Below are 22,384 nucleotides of genomic sequence, written 5' to 3'. Positions count from 1 at the left end.
AAATCTCCGCAAACATGCCGGAAATATCGCGAAGATGCGGAAGTTTTTTTGCCGCCTGTTCGCGGTATTTTTTGCGTGTTCGCGGGTCGCCAACTTACCCATGCGGTCGCTCACGGGCGCGGCCATCTTGTTTTCACTTGTCCCGCCCTCTGGCGTTGTTTACTTCCTGTTCCGGGTCGCGCAATGCATGTTCGCGGTCGATATTTCCTGTTCGCGATCGCTTTTACTTGATCGCGTTGCTTTTTGCTTGCTCAGGGAGAAAATATCGCGCGAACTTGCGCACGTGGTCGCAACGGGCGCGGCCATCTTGTTTTCCACTCTATTGCATGGTTCTGGGGCCTGATTTTCAATCCTCCCTAAATCTTTTCAATCCTTTGTTTATAGCCACTTTTTTTGGATCTTTATTACTTATTATTTCTCTAACTATTTTCCTGCCTCTATATTTTTGGTTTTTGTGTACTTTTTTTTAGTTTTTTAGCTACTTTTTCTCTTTGTATTGCCCGCTATTTATTTCCTTTACTCCTTTATTTATTTTACCTTTTCTTTCCCGCCCCGTCCCCAGAACCATGTCCAAGGGCAGGGCTGTTCGCCGGCGCAGCCAGAGCCGCGACCGCCTTCCTTGCGGAAGGCGGCGCCCACAAGGGGTGCATGCACGGGCCTTATTTGGGGAGGCGGAGTTGGCTGCACTAATTTTCTTTGTGCAGCGCCACCTCCCCTCAACCCTGGCAGCAGGTGGCAGGCCTGGGTCCGGGTACGGCCTCCGGGAGCGTCGGCAGCGGTGGGGGAAGGTGCGCCGGGCAGTGTCGCGCATCTCTGGGGTCCGGCGCACCCAGGCACAGCTGACGCACCGGTGGTCTGACATCCTGGACCGTGAGCAGGACCTGCTGGACCTGCTAGGAGTGGAGGTCCCGGGGCTTGGTGAGTACCTATTTAATTATTACAACTTTGTGTCTGTTCTTCTGCTCTATGTTATATATTGCGAATATCTTTTTTTCCTTCCAACCAGCTAGAATGTTGCTGCTTGCAATACATTCCAGGTTAATAACGTTTAAAAGTCTTCTGTGATTATGACACAGGTGCTCTTCTGCGCTACTACTAATCTTACTTGTTTGCAGCTTTCCGTTTGCGCTTGCTTAGCGTGATTCTTTACGAGTTTATTTTAGAGAAATTAAGTTACGTAATGCTACAGTGACTCACGTCCACTCCTTACTTTGTCCTGTCACTAATAGATAGGGGCGGATTGATACATAGGTTTAGGTACTTTGTATGAGCTTCTAATTGGTTAGTGGTATGCGTGATGCCCCCCTCACTCAGTTACGTGACGTGCTGCTAGTACGCCAGTCTTTAGAACCTTTCTAGTTTGTTCAATGAGTGGAGGTAGGCTTTGCAGTTACTTAGCAGTAGCAGATCAGCATCAATCAAACCAAAATTTGGTGTATACAAAAAATGTAGTCATGTTCATGTGTCCTCCATGATTGGATCATACACATTGTTGAGGAATACAGTCGAAATGCATACTTAATGTACAATTGGCATGCCTGGAATAGGTGGGCTAGGTTGGGTGGTACGTTGTACTAATTCTTAGGCTTACTTGTAACTTAGTTTTCTGGAATCAGAATGGAAGAATGGATTACTGTTGATAAATAGTAACTTAAGTAGTCGAACTGCGAATCCCCCGATATTACATGTTGACCAGATGAGATCGGTCAATGTAGTTATTGCAATTGTTTACATAAGTGTTTTTTGACCGTTGTTGAAAAATATTGTATTTGCTTAAGTTGACACCATCCATCAATGTTTGTCTCTTTCTTATATCTTTCCTGTTCATCAGCACCCAGGGGCAGACGGGCAGGGACTGGGCAGTCGGCGGGACAGGAACACCACGAGGAGGACACCGCTGAGGGCTCCTCTGCTGGCCCCAGTAAGTCTTCTTGTTTTTAATAATATTTCTTATTCCATAACTTTTACTGCCCCATTTCTCCCGAACTATAGTGTGTTTCCAAATGCTATTCTTTTACCACCAATTATCCTTCGATCTGTACGGTTTCAAAAAGCTTATCTCTGCCTCCGCTATGATGACTGAGTACCACTACATACTATCAGTCTGTCTGTCTGTACTGTAGTAGCTAGTCTTGCCCAGTTGGCCAGTGCCACTCTTTGTGAAAGGTTGTAATATAAAACTCATATTCACCAGTAGCTCATACAATCCGTTGGGTTGTTGTCTTGTACTACTTTTTACTCTTGTTGATGTTTAGGCTTTGAAAATTCACAGCAACAGCCCTACCAGATTTCTTAATATTTTGATATGATACCCTATAGGACATACAACTGTTGTAGGGATCTTGCACATACATTTGCACCAGAAAATAGGATGTTGGTGATGGTAGGTTGGACCTTCCTTGCACACCTCAATCAGAAATTCCGCACCCACCACAATTCCACTGCTTGACTATAGTACTGTCTTGTCATACCTATTAGGTCTCGGAACCCTCCCCCCAAGATAACCAACAAGTAGACAACCCAGAACATTAACACACGCAACCTCTGTCGTGGAAGCTATTCACATGCACACCCTTACTTTAATTTGCTCAATCGTGTAAGTTAGTCCACTCCACACCAAATACCACAAAGTCTATGTAAGTTTCAAATTTTTATTTCGATTTGAGAAGGTCTGTACACTGTTTTCTTAGCAGCACCAACCGGCAAATCAATAACATTAAAACAATATACATTGTTACACTTATACAGTTGGGAATTAAATCATGATAACTGAAGTGGTGGAAGGCAGCACCACCATCCCATAGCAATTTAGTTTATATACATTTATAAATGAAGATGTGAGTGAAGGGACCCCTCACCTCAGAAGAACCTAGTACTGGTAGTTGGTGCATCGTTCAGAAGCTCTGGTTCGTAGAAGCGAATCTTGCGTCTGTAATGCGAAAAAAGAAATGGTGTGCGTTAGTATATTGCAACTTGCAAGCATTTCTCAGCCGTGCCAAAAAGTGTAGCATCTATGGATAAGCAATATGGACTAACAGTAACAGTAGTACACCAGTTCTTCCTAAAAAAGTGGCTTGTTAATGTTTGTTAACCGCCTGTACGCAGCGCGTAGACTAGACAGTAGCAGTGTGAGGCAGGTCATGTGGGCTCAAAGGTGTCTTAAGAAGCTGCAAGGTAAAGGTAACGTCACATGTGCATGGCTAGGGCTAATCAAGCAAATGCTACAATGATCATATAACTTAGCGTCTACTCTACTACTACCTGATTTGTACTAGTGATTTATGTTAGTATTAACTCATTTTTCAACCTTGCTACTGATCAATAGGGGGGAGGTGTATATGTTGCCTAATAAATGTGTAATGTTTTCTAGGCGCACTACCGACCACCATTGCTGGGGCCAGCGAAGGCGACGCAGAGGGCGAGGATGCGGCAGTTGCAGATAGCAACGGAGGGGGAGTGGCAGCACCAGTGGCAGGCGGTGGTAAGTTAGATTCATAATCTTTAACTATTGTTTAACTTGACAGCACACTCACTGCAAAGGTGTACTGTATGTATATGTATACTGTAAAGTTGTGAATTAGGGCCCCATTAGGATGGTGGGCGTATTGCCCCCGCCGGGCTGGCTGGAATTCACTGCCGTCACAGCAGGGGCAAACCTCCCGCCATCCCTGTAGAAAATATTCAGACATGTCTAGGCGGAAAAGGGTTCAATATGGCGGTGGTGTCTCTCTCACCACACCGGCAGCCATATAATCTGCATTTTGGAATGCCTTTGCGTGGCGGCATTACCGTCCGCCACGGAAAGGCATGCACACATTGCAGAGTATGCTTGGGGGCCCCCATGGAGGGTACCTACCGATGCTATGGTACCCCCCCGACTTTCAAAGCAAAACGTGACAGGCTCCGTGCGAGGCCCGTCATGTTGTGCTTGGAAAAGCAGCACAACATTTTAGCATTGCTTTCAGCAAAGCCAACCAGAATTTAAATTTAAAATAACAGGGTGCGCCCGCCACTGTGCCGGGCGCATCATCCTAATTAATTGTCCCCACGGGACCCCCACCCTTTTTTAGCAGTCGGATGGCGGGCGGACAAAGTCCGCCCGCTATCCGATGTCGTAAGTAAGTATGAGTTCTTGGGGATGTTTGAAGAGTGAACTAGAAGACTAGAATTCCCTTTAATTGGTATAGGACTAGGAGCCAGAGTATTGAGTAACCAATGGCCTCATCTATCTGATTTCAACTCCGCTTTGAAAGTTTTATGGAGAAGAGCACCTGGTGCACTGTTCAACTAAAAAGTGTAAGACAGGTGGAAGGAAGAAGGACGGGCGACATTTAAAATGTTATGTACTACTGTGCTTTATTTTATAGTGCTACTCTACCATGCCACTATGTGTGTAAATAATTACCTTGTCCTACTGTTTTATTAAGACTATATTTTACAATTGTCTTGCTTTTTCTTTTTGATACACAGCTACTCCAAAAATCAACCGGAAGGAGTTGGCCGCCAAGGCACGGCGCCGGAAGCTGGAGGCAATCCAGCATGAATACCGGCGGCTGGTGGTCCTAGCCGAGGAGGAGGAGGAGACTGCAGCAGCAATTCAAGCCTCCTCCAGTGCCCCGGGCCCCAGCCACCGCCCTCCAGCGGTACGGCGCCACCGTCTGGCGGCTGCCCGCCGCCACCGTGCCATCTCCGGTGCCCCCCCCCCACTGTGGCTGCAACTGCCACGGCCTTAGACGCCGCGTCGCCCATTTAGAGGACCAGATTTGTGTCCTCCTCCAGTCCCGCCCCACCAGTTAGTCCCTGTCACTGCCCCTTTTTTAATTCCTGTTCGTTCTTGACTCGTTTGGGCGTTCTCTATTTCTATGGACAGCCGTTGGGGTTAGGGAGGTGGGTGGGTTAGCTTTTGTGGGTTTAGTTTATTTGTTAGGGTCAATTAAATATATTTTTCTATGTTACATGCAATGTTGTTAATGTTTTGTAGGTGGGGTAACTGTTTTACATCACACTGTTTCTTTGCTGGTGCATGGCCGCCCATAGCGTGTGTTTGATTTCAATAATTTGCTGACTGTATAAGACACAAACAGATAGATGCGACACACCTCACTCATTGACTGGTCCTACTATGCATTCTTTGGAGTGGTGTTTGAAACTGACATCATTGACAACATGTCCATTATTGATTCTGCCTCCCCCAAACTTCTCTCTTACCGGTGCTTGATGTTTATGTCCAACTGTGGCACAGCACTGGCTGCATGGTGAAGATGGTTTCCTTTTTCATACATGCCATGATTGGGGTGGTGGTGGTAGTATAGTAGTAGTAGTATACACTGGCAGGGTGGCAGCATTTCCAAAAAAAGAAAAGGAGATAGTCAATCGCCTTTGAGAGACTGTTATAGGAGTAGTTGAATGAAGTACATCACAGAATTTACCGAGCAACAATTATATGCTCAAATATTTGCCAAAAAAACTGAATGCTGGTTATTATGAGGATAGCCTACTAGACAGAGTTACAAACTATAGTTTTGTCGACTTGGCTATGCCTACAGTCTAACAGTTAGTGCTGTATATGAGGAATGACAACAAACAAATCCAATCAATGCCGGCAATTCATGCTGAGGTATATGTTCCTTTGTTAAATAAAAGAACCTGTGAAATATCCTACTCATGGGTGGGCAAGCAGAAGAAGTTCATCGCTCTGCATTGAAATTGAAGTAGTGTTGCTTTCACCACATCCGCCCCAGCAAGTGTGTGATTAAGTATTGGTGTACATTTAATTTAGTTACACCTCGACAATAAGTCACACAGCCCGGGGGAAGAGGGTTAGGGTCCGTTGATTGGATGGGAAGGGGGATTTTGGGAAAGGTTTGACATAGAAAAACAGTATGCATACATAGACAAACAAACGACAATCATTGAAGACTACCATACCATATCCATTCCATATGTTAAGGTATAAAAAAGGAAATGCATGCATGATGAGACCCGGATTACATACACTTCTATTTCTTGTTCTGTTCCGGCCTTAATACTTTAACAGATAGCAAATAGAAATTTAAAATATTGGTAGTGAAGAATCGTAAACACAGAGCAAACGTAATGATGATTGATAACAACAACTCCAAGAACACACTGTTGTAAAGAATGTATACAAGATATTAATCAAATTATTTAAAAGAAGTGAAAAGTGGATACTGTTACTGTCTTATCCTGGTCAAAAATGTGGACTGTTTTTTGCATCTCGGCATTCCTCTTGCTCCTCTCGTCCATCAATCTTGGGTGTGTCGCCTCACCACTCGCCACTGCCCGGCTGGAATAAAAAGGTGATTGATTGGTAAGGTAATTAATATGCATTGTAATGTTTTACAAAGTTTTGGACAAGGCCCGGCCTGTAATTTTAGATTGAAAACCAAAGGGGATATTCAGAAAGAAAGTGAAAACAAATGCACAAGTGATGGTGTAGTGCAACAAGAACACTTTCCGAGGTGGCATGTATGCATATGCATCATCTCTACTGTAGTCTGTTTCCAGCATAGACCTTCAACAGTAACAGGAGAGATCAGGCCCACAGTGCTTACCATTAGCACATCCTATGTTAACACTTTAGAGTCCTTTTTTTTTTCTCTCAAAGAGTTGGACAAACGCAAAGCACATTATCCATTCCAGACATAGCATTTTACAGTTAAAGTTAGTAAAATCAATGCACTGCAGTCATCCCACCGCTACACTCTATTCAACTTCTACACAGACATTTGGGTGTGCTGTGGTTGTGGTTCACGTGTTTACCTTTAGGCTTTTCCGTTTTATGCCACTCATGAAACATCCTCCTGACTTCATCATCAGCTCTGATACTTCTACTGACTGAAGATCGGCCTGCAGTACAAGTGTAATTTTTATAACACAACAAGAGTAGAAATATAAATATTACTGACTTGAGTCATTCTTTATTGTGTACAGAAAGATAGGTTAACACTAGTACACTTTGACATCACTTTGTGCACAACAAACAACGCAAACACAAAGACCAATAGCTCAGAGTCAGGTGTCCAATGCATGCCATTAATTATCATCATTTATTACCTGTTACTTCTCATCTTAAGTTAACGGGCCGTCTCTTTCGCCATCATCATGACGGACGGTGCTGTTAAGTCACAGTCATTTGCATTGCGCAGATTGAGTGAGTCCCCTTCCTGTATTGAATTAAAAGCAATGTATCACCAAGATGCAGGAGAGAAGTACACATTTCTTGTTTGCCAGAAGAGGAAAATTAGTAATTACTAGTGTGTTCTGTAGAAAGTTGATTAGTGGCAGTGCACAATTACATCAATTCATGCGCAACACCACAAAATCTACATCATTCAGTCTGCTATTCTGCGGCCAATGCATGGCATCAATAATTACCTTTTGCATCTCATCTCGTTAACGCTGCAGGCCGTCTCTTTCGCCATCATCATGATGGACGGTGCTGTTAAGTCACAGTCATTTGCATTGCGCAGATGTAGTGAGTCCCCTTCCTGTATTGAATTAAAAGCAATGTATCACCAAGATGCAGGAGAAGTACACATTTCTTGTTTGCCAGAAGAGGAAAATTAGTGTGTTCTGTAGAATGTTGATTAGTGGCAGTGCACAATTACATCAATTCATTCATGCGCAACACACACAACAAAATCTACATCACTCAGTCTGCTTTTCTGCGGACAATGCATGGCATCAATCATTACCTGTTGCATCTTATTTTCAGTTAATGGCCAGTCTCTCTCGGCTCTGAAGGAGGATAGCTATAGAAGTCATCAGATTCATGGTCCACTTGTTTTGGAAGGACGAGGAAAGTTTGAATTTGTTGTTACCATCATCCAATCATCATTCATGAGGGAAATGGAATTGACCAGGAGATGCAGTATGATCGAGCGGAGGAGCTGGATTCTGAGGACTGTAGTGTCAAATGGCAGACACCTGAAACTTGTATCTTAAATTAGAAGATTAGAAGACGGTGATAATGCATTGGTTGCGATTCACAAGTTTATAACCGGAACAACAGACACAAACAAAGGGGGAAAAAAAGGAGGAAGACAGTAAGTGCGAGCCTAATTGTCAGGGAAGTATAGCTCGTCCTCAAACTCTGGGGGATCTTCCAGTAGTAGGTAATCATCTGACACAATACTTCCGTCACCTGAGCCGCTGTCCTCATCTTCCTCTGTTGATTCATGCATTGTGTAATTTGGTGGTATGAAGTGCTGATTCATTTTGATCATTGTTAACCTCTCCACGTTTTTGGGAGATAGACTGGTCCTTCTCAAGGTTACAATGGAACCTGCAGCACTGAAAACACGTTCGGAAGAGACACTTGCGACAGGGCAAGCCAGATAGCTTATCGCCAGCCTGCTGAGCTGTGGCCATTCAGACCTTTTCCTATGCCAATACTGCACTGGGTTTTGATCAACGTACACCTCTGTTGGGTCGTCCAGATAGGCCTGGACCATCCGCTCAATGTTCAGGGTTGCTGCTGGTAAGCTTTTGTGCTGTTTTTTCTGTGCATCAGCACTGTGCTTAAGGCCCATCTTTACATACCAATCTGATAATGATTGTACTCGGCAGAATTATCCAGATATTGTTTTTGTAGTCGATGGTGATGGTGAGTGTTGCGATTGTGAGCCAACCGCACTGCCCTCAGCCGACGAAGTTGCACTTGATTCTGCATGGCCTGCTTCAGTATCAGTACTTGTTGTGGGTTGATGTGGCGGGCTTTTAATTAGCAGCCCTTCGTTTTCAAACTTGATGGCTGCTTCAGCTATACAACTTTTGTAGCGGGCAACATCAGTGTCGGAAAAAGAACGGAATAGTCCTAATTTTGCACGTGGATCCAGAATTGTGGCACAAATGTAATGGTCTTGTGACAAAATTTTATTTTGTATCCTTACATTTTCTGATAAGCGCCTGGATAAGCTCTCCACCAAGTCATGGGCTTGCCTTCTGTCCTCTACACCTTTGTAGGATTCAGACACATTATTCAGCTCATGCTCTAGCATTTGCAACAATGGGATAGCTTGGCCCATTGTACAGTCCTCCTTGCTGACTTCACGTGTGAAGACCTCAAAAGGAGACAGCATCTCAGTCAGGCATTGAATTAGGGTCCATTGCTCCCTCTGAAGGGTCATGCCTTTAACACTAGCATCACTGCTTCTGTACCAGACATAATCATTGAGTGACCTGTGCTGTTCGTACAGACGATCAAGCATGTAATACGTTGAGTTCCAACGTGTTGCCACCTCCTGGATGAGTGCCTTGACTGGCACCCTACGGTCACGTTGGATGATCCTCAGCTGCTTCCGAGCTTTAAAAGAATGGCTGAAATGAGTGCATATTCTTCGGCAGATGGACAGTACATTGCTTACTATGGGTTCTTTTTTCAGAAAGTCTTGCACTATAATGTTTATGCAGTGTGCCAAACACGGAACCCTGAAATAGGAACCAAGTTCCATGGCCTTAAGTACATTACTGCCATTGTCTGTGGCAACAAAACCAATACCAAGCCCTCTGGGCTGCAGCCATTCCAAAACCTTGGTGCGAAACTCTTCTAAAATGTTTTCAGCCGTATGAGATTTCTCCATGGCGAACATGGCTACAGTTGCATGTTTCCGAGTACCTTCAAAAATCGCAGCTGTGTCAACAACACCTCGTGCAGATAGTTGATCTTTAACCCCCACAAAAGAGATCCAGTGTGCAGTGATACACATGTAATCTGTGGCTTGGCAACTGGTCCACATGTCTGTTGTCAGGTGGATATTGTGCACAGCACTCTTCTGCAAAGCTTGTCCAACCAATTCCAGCACATCATGATGTAGTGCCGGGACAGCAATTCTTGCGAAATAGGACCGGCTTGGAACTTTCCATTTCGGGCAGATGGCAGACACAAATTCAAGGAAACCCACCCCTTCCACAAATGAAAAAGGAAGAAGGTCCAGCGCTAACATTTTAGCCAGCTTCGCATTGTACAATCGTGCCGTTGGGTGGTTGCGTTGGAACTGCCCCTCCAACCTAAACATGCTGTCAATGGTAGGCTGGCTTACTTTCCTTAGTGGTGCCATTAACCCACTAAGGCTCAACGACACAGATTGTCTCATTGAGGTACTCGCCGCCGGTCGCCTTGGTGTCTCACCCACACTCTGAGTATGGCTCTTACTGCGGTGCCACTCTGATGTTACTGAGGAGGATGTGGGCGTTACCACTGCAGTGACTGCACTACTGGAGACAGGGCTAGAAATGCCTCCCTGTTCTTCACCTGCCACCACAATAATATCGCTCCCTGATTCCTGACCAACTTCAAAGGGTTTAGTTTTCCTACTTTCTTTTAACTTAAGTAGGTGATCCTCCCACACAATAGTGTGGTGTATTCTGAGATGACTTGCTTGTCCTCCGGTACCATAGTTTGTACCAAGCTTACCACGCCGAACACCTTGCCGACAAATTGCGCATATAGCAATGTTCTCCTCCTTGGCGCTAACAGAAAAGAAGTCCCAAACTGGGGAGGAGAACTTTCTGGCACTGCTGGATGTGCCACTTTCAACACCAGATGAACTTGAGGGGGTCCTTGAAAATATGTGACCCTGTCCACCTACACTGTGACTTTTACTACCACTTCCTACTGAGGTGGTTGAGCTGGATGTAGGTCCCTGCCGGGCCTTGGAAAATATGGCAGCTGGAGGTAGTGGTGGTGTAACCTGTGTTGGTGAGATCCGTGCTACATCCCGCTCAGTAGCAGCCTTTCTGGATAGGGTTAGAATGTCGGTCTCCAATCCCTTTGGGGCGGGAGTAATGTGCGTGATGACTGGCTCGTCTTCATCAACATCATCACCCCCCTCTTCTACATCTACCTCCATAACTCTAAGTTTTTCTGGGACCTTCCTTTTCAGAAGCAATGTCTTGTGGCGTACTTCACTCTCAGACCGAGCTGGTGGGACCCAAGTGTCATCACGATCATCAGAAGCGGGGCTTGAAGAAGAAGATGATGGACTAAGCCTCCTTTTCCTTGCTGGTGGTCTGGAAGACAATAGATGTTCTGAAACAGTGGTTTGACTTTGCTCCGCTTTGTCTGCAGGAAGCTCGATTTCCTGAAATGCCCCTACGTCAGGAGCAACAACTACTATGGTGGGCTGTTGTGGCGGCTGCTGCTGTTCTGGTTGCGGCGGCTGCTGCTGCTGTTCTGGTTGCGGCGGCTGCTGCTGCTGTTCTGGTTGCGGCGGCTGCTGCTGCTGTTCTGGTTGCGGCGGCTGCTGCTGCTGTTCTGGTTGCGGCGGCTGCTGCTGCTGTTCTGGTTGCGCCGGCTGCTGCTGCTGTTCTGGTTGCGCCGGCTGCTGCTGCTGTTCTGGTTGCGGCGGCTGCTGCTGCTGTTCTGGTTGCGGCGGCTGCACACTGATCTGCTGAGTTTGCACCTGCGTTGAACTTGATTGTGTACTACTTTGCGGTAATGACATTTCTTCAACATCGCTGCCCGTTAGTAGACTGGCTACCTCTGCGACAGTAAAGCCCTTGGGCCTAGGTTGGTGGGGTTGCTGGACCGCTGTGCTGCTCCCAGCTTGGTTCTCGGACAACGCTTTGGTGCCAAAAAAAACCTTGGCCGGCACACCACCAGTCGTGGTTAATGGCACTTCCTTTTTCTGTTCCTTCTTCTCACCAGCAACTTTCTTGGTACTGGACCTGGTACCTTTCTTTGGGGCCATCTTATTCCGACGTCAGGCAGGAGGCAGATGCACAACAAGTTCTGGTCACACGTGGGCGTGATGCGCAGCAGGACTTCTGTCTGGCTGGCAGTACAACGGGTAGCCAGGTGATGCCGATGACACCTCCTACTCTGTCTTTTGTGCACCTAAAAGCAAAGAAGACAGGAGAAGAACATCAGTGAAATGTTGCATTTGTTTTTGTGGTTCAGTTACTTAGTACTGTACTAGTGCAAACAAAAGATAGTCTAGCCATTTATGAATTTTTTTTAACTAGAGCTATGTTATACTACTAGTACTGTGTACAGCCACACTACACTCTCAGGAAGGTGATGTCTAAAAATTCAACAGATCACATAGAAAACACTTGATCAATAAAGCTGTGGCTACCGGCTCTGGTAGCAGTGGATGAAAGCAGGCCTGCTGGCAGACAAGGCCAGGCAAGCTTGCAGGCCTAGGCCTCAAAATGGCCACCAGCCACATGGCGAGCCCCAACAACATCAGCAAGGCCACCCCAAAAAACACACTTCCCCAACTCAATCCAATGCCATCCATGCCCAAAATGATGTCTAAATTCAACAGAACACACAGAAAACAGTAGATTACTAAAGCTGTGGCTACCTGCTCTGGTAGCAGTGGATGAAAGCAGGCCTGTTGGCAGACAAGGCCAGGCAAGCTTGCAGGCCTAGGCCTCAAAATGGCCACCAGCCACATGGCGAGCCCCAACAACATCAGCAAGGCCACCCCAAAAAACACACTTCCCCAACTCAATCCAATGCCATCCATGCCCAAAATGATGTCTAAATTCAACAGAACACACAGAAAACAGTAGATTACTAAAGCTGTGGCTACCTGCTCTGGTAGCAGTGGATGAAAGCAGGCCTGTTGGCAGACAAGGCCAGGCAAGCTTGCAGGCCTAGGCCTCAAAATGGCCACCAGCCACATGGCGAGCCCCAACAACATCAGCAAGGCCACCCCAAAAAACACACTTCCCCAACTCAATCCAATGCCATCCATGCCCAAAATGATGTCTCAATTCAACAGAACACACAGAAAACAGTAGATTACTAAAGCTGTGGCTACCTGCTCTGGTAGCAGTGGATGAAAGCAGGCCTGTTGGCAGACAAGGCCAGGCAAGCTTGCAGGCCTAGGCCTCAAAATGGCCACCAGCCACATGGCGAGCCCCAACAACATCAGCAAGGCCACCCCAAAAAACACACTTCCCCAACTCAATCCAATGCCATCCATGCCCTAAATGATGTCTAAATTCAACAGAGCACACAGAAAAAAGTAGATTACTAAAGCTGTGGCTACCTGCTCTGGTAGCAGTGGATGAAAGCAGGCCTGTTGGCAGACAAGGCCAGGCAAGCTTGCAGGCCTAGGCCTCAAAATGGCCACCAGCCACATGGCGAGCCCCAACAACATCAGCAAGGCCACCCCAAAAAACACACTTCCCCAACTCAATCCAATGCCATCCATGCCCAAAATGATGTCTAAATTCAACAGAACACACAGAAAACAGTAGATTACTAAAGCTGTGGCTACCTGCTCTGGTAGCAGTGGATGAAAGCAGGCCTGTTGGCAGACAAGGCCAGGCAAGCTTGCAGGCCTAGGCCTCAAAATGGCCACCAGCCACATGGCGAGCCCCAACAACATCAGCAAGGCCACCCCAAAAAACACACTTCCCCAACTCAATCCAATGCCATCCATGCCCTAAATGATGTCTAAATTCAACAGAGCACACAGAAAACAGTAGATTACTAAAGCTGTGGCTACCTGCTCTGGTAGCAGTGGATGAAAGCAGGCCTGTTGGCAGACAAGGCCAGGCAAGCTTGCAGGCCTAGGCCTCAAAATGGCCACCAGCCACATGGCGAGCCCCAACAACATCAGCAAGGCCACCCCAAAAAACACACTTCCCCAACTCAATCCAATGCCATCCATGCCCAAAATGATGTCTAAATTCAACAGAGCACACAGAAAAAAGTAGATTACTAAAGCTGTGGCTACCTGCTCTGGTAGCAGTGGATGAAAGCAGGCCTGTTGGCAGACAAGGCCAGGCAAGCTTGCAGGCCTAGGCCTCAAAAGTCAAAATGGCCACCAGCCACATGGCGAGCCCCAACAACATCAGCAAGGCCACCCCAAAATACACTCTTCCCCAACTCAATCCAATGCCATCCATGCCCTAAATGATGTCTAAATTCAACAGAGCACACAGAAAACAGTAGATTACTAAAGCTGTGGCTACCTGCTCTGGTAGCAGTGGATGAAAGCAGGCCTGTTGGCAGACAAGGCCAGGCAAGCTTGCAGGCCTAGGCCTCAAAATGGCCACCAGCCACATGGCGAGCCCCAACAACATCAGCAAGGCCACCCCAAAAAACACACTTCCCCAACTCAATCCAATGCCATCCATGCCCAAAATGATGTCTAAATTCAACAGAACACACAGAAAACAGTAGATTACTAAAGCTGTGGCTACCTGCTCTGGTAGCAGTGGATGAAAGCAGGCCTGTTGGCAGACAAGGCCAGGCAAGCTTGCAGGCCTAGGCCTCAAAATGGCCACCAGCCACATGGCGAGCCCCAACAACATCAGCAAGGCCACCCCAAAAAACACACTTCCCCAACTCAATCCAATGCCATCCATGCCCTAAATGATGTCTAAATTCAACAGAGCACACAGAAAACAGTAGATTACTAAAGCTGTGGCTACCTGCTCTGGTAGCAGTGGATGAAAGCAGGCCTGTTGGCAGACAAGGCCAGGCAAGCTTGCAGGCCTAGGCCTCAAAATGGCCACCAGCCACATGCGAGCCCCAACAACATCAGCAAGGCCACCCCAAAAAACACACTTCCCCAACTCAATCCAATGCCATCCATGCCCAAAATGATGTCTAAATTCAACAGAACACACAGAAAACAGTAGATTACTAAAGCTGTGGCTACCTGCTCTGGTAGCAGTGGATGAAAGCAGGCCTGTTGGCAGACAAGGCCAGGCAAGCTTGCAGGCCTAGGCCTCAAAATGGCCACCAGCCACATGGCGAGCCCCAACAACATCAGCAAGGCCACCCCAAAAAACACACTTCCCCAACTCAATCCAATGCCATCCATGCCCAAAATGATGGCTAAATTCAACAGAACACACAGAAAACAGTAGATTACTAAAGCTGTGGCTACCTGCTCTGGTAGCAGTGGATGAAAGCAGGCCTGTTGGCAGACAAGGCCAGGCAAGCTTGCAGGCCTATGCCTCAAAATGGCCACCAGCCACATGGCGAGCCCCAACAACATCAGCAAGGCCACCCCAAAAAACACACTTCCCCAACTCAATCCAATGCCATCCATGCCCTAAATGATGTCTAAATTCAACAGAGCACACAGAAAACAGTAGATTACTAAAGCTGTGGCTACCTGCTCTGGTACCAGTGGATGAAAGCAGGCCTGTTGGCAGACAAGGCCAGGCAAGCTTGCAGGCCTAGGCCTCAAAATGGCCACCAGCCACATGGCGAGCCCCAACAACATCAGCAAGGCCACCCCAAAAAACACACTTCCCCAACTCAATCCAATGCCATCCATGCCCAAAATGATGTCTAAATTCAACAGAACACACAGAAAACAGTAGATTACTAAAGCTGTGGCTACCTGCTCTGGTAGCAGTGGATGAAAGCAGGCCTGTTGGCAGACAAGGCCAGGCAAGCTTGCAGGCCTAGGCCTCAAAATGGCCACCAGCCACATGGCGAGCCCCAACAACATCAGCAAGGCCACCCCAAAAAACACACTTCCCCAACTCAATCCAATGCCATCCATGCCCTAAATGATGTCTAAATTCAACAGAGCACACAGAAAACAGTAGATTACTAAAGCTGTGGCTACCTGCTCTGGTAGCAGTGGATGAAAGCAGGCCTGTTGGCAGACAAGGCCAGGCAAGCTTGCAGGCCTAGGCCTCAAAATGGCCACCAGCCACATGGCAAGCCCCAACAACATCAGCAAGGCCACCCCAAAAAACACACTTCCCCAACTCAATCCAATGCCATCCATGCCCAAAATGATGTCTAAATTCAACAGAGCACACAGAAAAAAGTAGATTACTAAAGCTGTGGCTACCTGCTCTGGTAGCAGTGGATGAAAGCAGGCCTGTTGGCAGACAAGGCCAGGCAAGCTTGCAGGCCTAGGCCTCAAAAGTCAAAATGGCCACCAGCCACATGGCGAGCCCCAACAACATCAGCAAGGCCACCCCAAAATACACTCTTCCCCAACTCAATCCAATGCCATCCATGCCCTAAATGATGTCTAAATTCAACAGAGCACACAGAAAACAGTAGATTACTAAAGCTGTGGCTACCTGCTCTGGTAGCAGTGGATGAAAGCAGGCCTGTTGGCAGACAAGGCCAGGCAAGCTTGCAGGCCTAGGCCTCAAAAGTCAAAATGGCCACCAGCCACATGGCGAGCCCCAACAACATCAGCAAGGCCACCCCAAAATACACTCTTCCCCAACTCAATCCAATGCCATCCATGCCCTAAATGATGTCTAAATTCAACAGAGCACACAGAAAACAGTAGATTACTAAAGCTGTGGCTACCTGCTGTGGTAGCAGTGGATGAAAGCAGGCCTGCTGGCAGACAAGGCCAGGCAAGCTTGCAGGCCTAGGCCTCAAAATGGCCACCAGCCACATGTCCAGGCCCAACAACATCAGCAAGGCCACCCCAAAAAACACACTTCCCCAACTCAATCCAATGCCATCCATGCCCTAAATGTGATTGAAAATGAAATATATTCAAAAAACAAAAGGAACAGTTGCTTCATCATGCACACACACACCCATGAGGCCATGCCCATGGCTAGCTCGGGCCTACTACTACAACCCACAAAATTAAAATAAATTAAAAAAAAAAAAAAGAATGATGATAATTAATTATCAAAAATAAATTGTAGTTACACAACAACTGCAATGCCCACAATCAAACACAACAACCACTTACTTGTAAAATATCCTATTCCAAAAATCCTGAAATCCAATTGCAATGATGCAGCAGACAAAAAGAGTGATCTTTCCAGCTCCAAATCCAAAGGCAGAATGAGCAGGAGATGGACAAAGCACTGGGAGGAGCCTGCTGGACAGGAACAGGAAGTTGGAGAATCTGTGTCACTTCCTCCCTCTCTCCACCTTGTAAAAAAAAAATGACTCCTGGAGTCCTTGCACAAAAAAGGAAAGCCAAATGTGAATGTAAGGAGTTCTTTTCATCCAAAATCAGTATTTGCAGATGGTTTCATGCTGCTAGAGCCGATATTCCTCTCCAAATTGTAAATTTTACGTTGTTGAGTTCTCCAGCTTCACATTACTTCCGCCGGCGTGTCGAAAACGATATGATCGCGTTCTCTTCTTTGTCCCTGTCGCGTTGGATATGACGTGTTCGCGGTCTCTTTCTCCTGTTCGCGTTCGATTTCATGTGCCCGCGTCCTCATTCTCTGGCTCGCGATGTAGAATGACATGTTCGAGATCTCGATCTTCTCATACTCGCGCGGTACATGATCGCGAGAAGAAAGACCTGATCGCGCGACAAATGACGTGATCGCGTGAAAAATGACTTGAATGCGGCCGCGAACTGTCGCGAGACAGCGCAAAATGGCTACCAAAATCCAACATCTCGTGGAGAACGCGACCGGGTCAAGAAAACTTGTCGGAGAACGCAGGGATTCAGGTAAGGCGATCGCGCGCGCGCGAGAATGTATTGTTTTACAGCGCGAGCAAGAAAAAAATTATCGCTAAGCTGCGGAATGCGGATATTTTGACATTTTCGCGCTTTCCGCGGAACGCGAGAATGCCAAAATATCGCAATTTCCGCGAACGGAACGGAATTTTGGCCCAGGCCTAACATAGAGTAGGGGTGGGCGGAATTTGCGTAATCGCGTTACGCAAATCTCCGCGAAACGGTAAAAAATCTCCGCGGGCACGCAGAAATTCCGCGAACACGCGGAATTGCTTGTTCGCGATAATTCTTTCCTGTTCGCGATCGCTATTTGCGTGCTCGGGGTGAAATATCTTGCGAACACGCATATTGAGAACGCGAACAAGCAAAAAATTTCGCGAAGTCGCGGAACGCAGATTTTTGGGCAATTTCGCGTTCTCCGCGGAACGCGAAATTACCCAAATTCCGCAAATTCCGCGAACGGAACGGAATTTACCGCCCAGGCCTAACATAGAGCCGAAACCCAGGCTGAGAGTGATCGTGTTCAGAGCGCATGCTAGCGGCTTCAGAATGCTATACGAAGGGTCTCCAAGTCGTGTGCCGAGATTACAACACGGGTTGGAGAGACCAAAACCAGGATCTCAACTTTAGAAGATGATCTAGTTGCTCAAAAAGAAGCTACAGCTTCTTTGGTGTCTCAGAGAGAAGATATTCAATGGAAACTGACAGATTTAGAAAACAGGGCTAGACGCAACAATCTTCACATTTTAGGGGTCCCGGAGGGGAGTGAGGGCCCCGATGTGAGGAAATTTGTGATCGAGCTCGTCAGTGAGGCTTTCCCAGGCTTGGATGAGTGGGATTGGCAAAAGGAGGTGTTGAGGGCACATCGCTTCCCTTTTAAGCAAAGGAAAGGGAAGGGGCAGGTAGCTGCTACACTACGCGCCATTCTCATTTCACTTAACAATTTCTTAGCAAGAGAGGCTCTATACGATCTGGCATGTCCTAAAAAAAAAGCTTATGGAAAGAGCTGTGAATTTTTTGTAAGACCGGATTTTTGTCACGTTACGGTTGAGACCCGCTGGAGAATGCGGCAGATGATTCCACTCTTCCAGGCCAAGGGGGCGCACATTTTTACACAAAATCCAGCCAGATTAAAAGTAATCTTTAAAGGTCATACACAGTTCTTCTTCTCTGAGATCAAAGCCAACGAGTTTCTCCAAATTATGGGCTCCTAACGGTATTTCTAGTTTGGGCTTCTCGGCAGGGGGTTCTAATTGTGTGTTATAAAGCTATATATATACCTCTACATGTCATTGTAGGGCTTACTTTGAGTTAGACATGATTTTGTTTCTGCTCGTTTATTTTTAGTAGAGGCCTACGCCGGATCATTGTGGGGTGGATCGTGAGAGATCGATTCTACATCAAAGGGGACTCTTGTCCCCAAGCTCCATGGGGTTGGTGGAGGGGGTGATGGGGTGGGTGTCGGTGTGGGAGGCTCTGAGGGGGACCTGGTCTCCTCAGCTGGGGATGTGGGTGGTGTGGGTGCTGGCAGAGGGGGGTGGTGTGGGGGGTGAAAAAAAAAAGAAAATGTATCCATGAACTTTTTGTCTATGATTATTATGTCTTTCGTATATTTTTATTCAGCAATACGTGCCACTAACATTATCTTTGTGCTCTTTGTTTCATATCAGTGCTCCTATATATATCTATATTCAAATGGGTTCGGCTATAAGAAAATCCTATTATTAAAATGAGGAAATTGATTTTGTGTACTCTCAATATTTCTGAGCTAAACAGCCCTAAAAAGCGGAAGGTGCTAGCCGGGCTGATGAAGTCTCAGAGCTGGGATTTGGTGTGTCTCCAAGAGACCCATATTCCATGGGCCCATAGAGGTTGGTTGGGTATGCTCGGGATGGAGCTATTGGGCTGCTCAAGGCAAACTACAAACACTCGGGGGGGTCGCTATATTGGCGAGAAAAGGACTATGTGAATGTATAAGGAAAAGGGAGGATCCATGGGGAAGGTGGGTGATAGTCGAGGTGAGGTTGATGGGGGAGCATCTTACAGTTTGTAGCCTTTATGGTTCTAACTTAGATGATGCTGAATTGCTTGATTTAATCAATAATGAATTAGCACTCTGACCTCAACCTTTAGTATTATGTGGAGACCTAAACATTCATTTGGAGACTGGATTCAATGTCGATACTGTTCAGCCCTATGTGGGGAGAAAACCTAGGGTTTTTAAAAGCTTACAGATACTAATGCAGGATCAGGGTTTATGTGATGCCTGGGCTAAATTAAGGCCTAACCAACCCGGGCACACATTCTTCTCGGCACCTCACAGGAAGCTGGTACGTTTAGATTATTTTATGGTTTCTTACTCCTTGTTGTCGAGGGTAGTTGTGAAAATGCTACTGAGAATTATCTCAGACCACAACCCTCTTATCTTGGAAATTTCGGGCATTGACTACCCGGTTCTTATTAACAACTGGTCGTTTGATAGGAAACTTCTCCTGTATCAAGATTATTGTATTCATATGGAAGAGTGGATTACAATGTTTTTTTCTATTAACAAAGGGTCCGCTCTGGATTCCATAGTCTGGGATGCCTTTAAGGCTGGGGTTCGTGGGGAAACATTGAGTTTTGCGACACAAAAAAGGAAAAAAAGTAGAGACGAACTTGATAAGAGCTTGAGTACTCTTGCAGAAGCAGAGAAAGAATTGACATATAAAATCAAATATAAATTAGATCTAGCAGAATCAAAGACAAAATTAGCAGCTAAACGATCAATAGTCTATCAACACTTTGCAGAGGAAGCAGCTCTAAAATTTTAGACTCATAAGAGGGAATGCTACGAATTTGGGGAGCAAACAGGCAAGATGCTAGCCAATAGACTGCGCCAGAGGGAGTCTCAGAATAGAATCTTGGAGATTAAAGATATTCATGGAGAGCTACAGACATCTCCCTCGAGAATTAGACAGGCATTTAGGGAATTCTATCAGAGACTTTATACGAATGATAAAACCGTAGCAGCCGAAGGCTATTTAGAGGGGATCGAGGCGCCGGTGCTACCCCAAAGCAGGAAGGATTATTTAGGGTCTTCAATTACATGGGAAGAAGTGGAACTGGCGCTCCTATCTCTCTCCCGTGGAAAGGCAATGGGCCCAGATAAAATCCCCCTCGAATTTTATATAACATTTCGTAACACTCTAAAAACTGAACTGCACTCCATAGTTCAGGGCGCATTCGATGGCGTGCCACCAAGATCATGGTCTAGGACCACAACTGTAGTTTTTAGGAAAAAAGGTAAGGACGCCATGGAACTTTCATCTTATCGTCCCATTTCTCTAATAAATACTGACAGCAAGATTTTTTCTAAAACTCTTGCCAATCGTTTGGGAAAGGCTATCGTCCTGTTGGTTTCTCTTAGGCAGCACGGATTCATTGGGGAACGAAGCACTACTGACCACATAAGATGGGTTATAGCATTATTTGACTGGGCTCAAGTGACGAAATCTCCAATGGGACTGGCCTTACTCGACGCCGAAAAGGCCTTTGATAGGGTGTCGTGGGATTTCTTATGGGCTGTACTTGTATGGAAGGGCTTTCCGCCGACCTTTATCGAAGCGATACAGGCTCTATATAAGAACGCTACTGCCACTATCAGGACACTCGGAGGAGAGTCCGAGGAATTTGTGGTGAGTAGGGGGATCCATTATTTGCCCTGTATTTGGAACCTTTGATTTCTAAATTTGAGTCTGACTCCTTGATATCCCCGGTAGCCTCTCCGATAGAGGCTCCCAGGGTTCTGGCATTTGCGGATGATTTAGCAATAATATCTTCTGACATTAAAATCGCCTTGAATAGAATCAAAACCATTACTGATGCATTTGGAGTGGTGTCAGGGTACAAACTTAATCTGGGTAAGACGCAAGTTCTCCACTCTGAGGTGGGCCTTTCTCAACAGGTCAAGACTGTCTCTGAGGCAGTGTATTTGGGTATTCTTATTTCATCCGATGTCAACAAGATCCCAGAGGCTAACACAGACCTGATTATAGATTCCTCGAATAAGCTCCTTCAAAAATTTAATAGATTACATTTGTCACTATATGGCCGATCGAATGTATTGAAAATGGTTATACTCCCCAAATTTCTGTATCTTTTTCGTTCCATTCCTCTGGTATTTACTAACGCTTTTTTCAGCAAGACTGAAAGAATGTGTGCACGTTTTATGTGGGGATATAGGAGAACTAGGAGGGCAATTAAGTGGTTTAATCTACCTAAAGCACGCGGTGGCTGGGATGTACCGAATTTTAGGTTTTATTATTGGTCTTCTCTTCTGCAGTATTTTGGGGATCTAATAGTTGGGGAAGAAGAATTGCTTGATCTTGCTCATACCCCTTCAATCTATAGGATGATTCTGGGCAATAATGCCCGGAACCTTTTAATAAGGATTTTTGAACCGAGCTACTATAAAAGGACTCGGTTCAAGGTTTTGGAGGCTGCTTTCTTGATTTGGAAAAAGGTCCGTATCATCTATAAGATCCCTAAAATAGTACCATTTACCTCTTTTGATTCCACAGGGGTACTTCCCAGTATTTTTCAAGACATGGTCTCCCATAGGTGGGCGTTATCGGGGATTCGGACTATCGGGCATTTATACGAATCTGGACAACGATTGTCCTTTACACAGCTCCAGGATAAATTCCACTTGCCCAGGGGAGATTTTTTCACATTTTTGCAGATACTGTGGGGCATATTTATAATAACTGACGCATCCCTGCATATCAGCAGGGATGCGCCAGTTATTTTGCGCCCCAGCTCCGCCACCATGGATGCGCTGCATTTATAATGCGGCGCACCATGGGGCAAAAACGGCACAGATGCGTCACGCATCTGTGCCGTAAAAGTGGCGCATTGCTGGAGTTGCGTCGCAAGCGCGACACAGCTCCAGCATTGCTCTGGGGGGCCCTATCTTCACAATGCTGCGTCAATCC

At 46.3% G+C, this 22,384-nt stretch overlaps 1 protein-coding gene across 1 annotated transcript; it reads left to right on the top strand.

Moving 5' to 3' along the window:
* The first annotated feature begins 499 nt into the window (after positions 1–499).
* On the top strand, positions 500–4,733 carry LOC146865878 (uncharacterized). The gene is made up of 3 exons (XM_085640205.1): positions 500–1,921; positions 3,371–3,481; positions 4,471–4,733. Exons 1-3 carry the CDS (start codon positions 1,795–1,797, stop codon positions 4,731–4,733), a joined length of 501 nt encoding a protein of 166 aa, XP_085496331.1. The 5' UTR covers positions 500–1,794.
* The last annotated feature ends 17,651 nt before the right edge of the window (positions 4,734–22,384 follow it).

This window comes from Triturus cristatus, chromosome 2_1, assembly GCF_964204655.1.
Source record: "Triturus cristatus chromosome 2_1, aTriCri1.1, whole genome shotgun sequence".
NCBI classification, from domain to species: Eukaryota; Metazoa; Chordata; class Amphibia; order Caudata; family Salamandridae; genus Triturus; species Triturus cristatus.
Note: the sequence above shows the minus strand (reverse complement) of the source record. Positions and strands in the feature narration are given on the sequence as shown.

What these genes read in the sequence shown, in the direction of transcription:
- LOC146865878 (XM_085640205.1), top strand. Translation starts at nt 1,795, where the DNA reads ATGTTTGTCTCTTTCTTATATCTTTCCTGTTCATCAGCACCCAGGGGC. An exon ending in GGGCTCCTCTGCTGGCCCCA is followed by an intron (nt 1,922 to 3,370) that starts GTAAGTCTTCTT and finishes AATGTTTTCTAG; the next exon opens with GCGCACTACCGACCACCATT. An exon ending in AGCACCAGTGGCAGGCGGTG is followed by an intron (nt 3,482 to 4,470) that starts GTAAGTTAGATT and finishes TTTGATACACAG; the next exon opens with CTACTCCAAAAATCAACCGG.